The following is a 2,065-nucleotide window of genomic DNA, read 5'->3' as shown; positions in this document are numbered from 1 at the left end:
AATTAGCAGGGCGTGGTGGCGGGCACCTGAAGTCCCAGCTACTTGGGAGGCTGAGGCAGGAGAATGGCGTGAACCCAGGAGGTGGACCTTGCAGTGAGCTGAGATCACGCTGCTGCACACCAGCCTGGGCAACAGAGCAAGACTCTGTCTCCAAAAAAACAAAAAAAATTAAATAAATAAAAATATCTATAATATGGTACCTAGTATTTACCAGTGAATAAATACTGGTTCTTTCTTTCTACCCCTACCCGTTTTTCTCATTTGCAGTAACAGATACAAAGCAAACATCTCACTGGTGGTTTATTATGCTGTATTCTGTGAGTTTTTAGCTATAATTAGTGAAAGATCTATTAAAGATGAGATGCCTGGAGAGAAGTCAAAGTAGAAAGAGAAAAGGCTTATATGCAAGTAAAGCTCTTAAAAGGGCCCACATTGGAGGTTCATAGCATCTCCAAAGAGTCTTAGGACTCGAGGATTAAGCAGCTAATGAAATAGCACACCTAATAAATAACAACACAGTGACTAATAATAAAATTATTGTTTTTATCATTTTGGAGAGAGAAAATAGGGGAAAAATCACATACATTAACAGTCCATGATGCCAAGCTCCTGAAGAGTAAAAGTTTACCAGCTAAGAGGGATGTTCCCCTCAGTTTGTTTTATCAGTATGAATGAAAAACATCTGCCCCTTTACCAGCAAGTCCTCTACTCAGAAAGAACTGACCCCACACCAAGTCTGGGAGAGTGACTAGTTCAAGTGTGCAGGGCTGAAGTTTCCAAACACAGCTATTTTCTGTTGTGTATCTTCATCTCAATGGTGACATGGCCACTGCCCAAGGAACTTGTGGCAGAGATCCCAAGGTGAGGCAGCAAGAGACGTCTATGAACATTGTGCGTTAACAGTGGCTCAGAGCCTCTAGATTCATAGCTCTGCATGGTGGGCTTCTGCCTTCAACAACTCACTGGGCTTCATGAAGATGCCTTCCATGGCTTTCCAATAGTTGTTCTGACTTGGCTGGGCCATGCCATGCACCTCTTTTTGCCCACTGATAGGTCGACCATATTGTTCTCCTGTGACAGATAGCAGTACCTCAGTGGAAGAGTGTTTGAACCGCACCTCACCATCTCTCACCCAGTAGGGTCCATTACAGAGTACTGTCCAGTCATCCAGATAATCACCTTCACCTTCCTCACCAAAAGCACTCACTTCCTGGAAAACACAGAAGGTGGTAATATTAGCATGGTTGACAAGGGCTTGAAAAGGAGTGGGAGGCAATGGGAAGAAAAAGAAGGCTACCCTGAAGTAAAAAATCAGAGGGGGCCAGGCTCATGCCTGTAATTCGAGCACTTTGGGAGGCTGAGCGGGGCAGATCACTTGAGCCCAGGAGTTTGAGAACAGCCTGGGCAACATGGTGAAACCCTATCCCTAAAAACAATACAAAAGAAATTAGCTGAGGTCAGGAGTTCAAGACCAGCCTGACCGACATGGACAAACCGTCTCTACTAAATATACAAAATTAGCTGGGTGTGGTGGCACATGCCTGTAATCCCAGCTACTCGGGAGGCTGAGGCAGGAAAATTGCTTGAACCCAGAGGCAGAGGTTGCAGTGAGCCGAGATCACGCCATTGCACTCCAGCCTGGGCAACAAGAGCGAAACTCCGGTCTCAAAAAAGAAAAGAAAAGAAAAGAAATTAGCTGGGCATGGTGGCACATGCCTATAGTACCCAGCTACTACAGCTATCGCCTGAGTCCGGGAGATCAAGGCTGCAATGAGCTGTGATCACACTACTGCACTCCAGCTTGGATGACAGAGCAAGACCCCTTCTCGAAAAAAATAAAAATTAAAAAAAAAAAATGCAGCTGCTTTCCAGTGTTTCGTTTTTTAGTTTTGTTTTGTTTTTTGAGATGGATTTTTGCTCTCGTTGCCCAGGCTGGAGTGCAATGGCGCAATCTCGGCTCACTGCAACCTCCGCCTCCCAGGTTCAAGCAATTCTCCTGCCTCAGCCTCCCTAGTAGCTGAGATTACAGGCATGTGCCACCACACCTGGCTAACTTTGTATTTTT

At 45.3% G+C, this 2,065-nt stretch overlaps 1 protein-coding gene across 1 annotated transcript in view; it reads right to left on the bottom strand.

The window, feature by feature from the left end:
• KIAA0100 (KIAA0100 ortholog) overlaps positions 1-2,065 on the bottom strand; it is a 59,845-nt gene that overhangs the window by 45,587 nt on the left and 12,193 nt on the right. The window contains exon 3 of the mRNA XM_011997552.1: positions 1,118-1,210. Coding sequence (XP_011852942.1) covers positions 1,118-1,125 — 8 coding nt within the window. The 5' untranslated portion in view covers positions 1,126-1,210. The remainder of the gene's footprint in view (positions 1-1,117; positions 1,211-2,065) is intronic.

Source organism: Mandrillus leucophaeus, unplaced genomic scaffold, assembly GCF_000951045.1.
Source record: "Mandrillus leucophaeus isolate KB7577 unplaced genomic scaffold, Mleu.le_1.0 Scaffold541, whole genome shotgun sequence".
Taxonomy (NCBI): domain Eukaryota; kingdom Metazoa; phylum Chordata; class Mammalia; order Primates; family Cercopithecidae; genus Mandrillus; species Mandrillus leucophaeus.
This window is presented reverse-complemented; position numbering and strand designations above follow the sequence as displayed.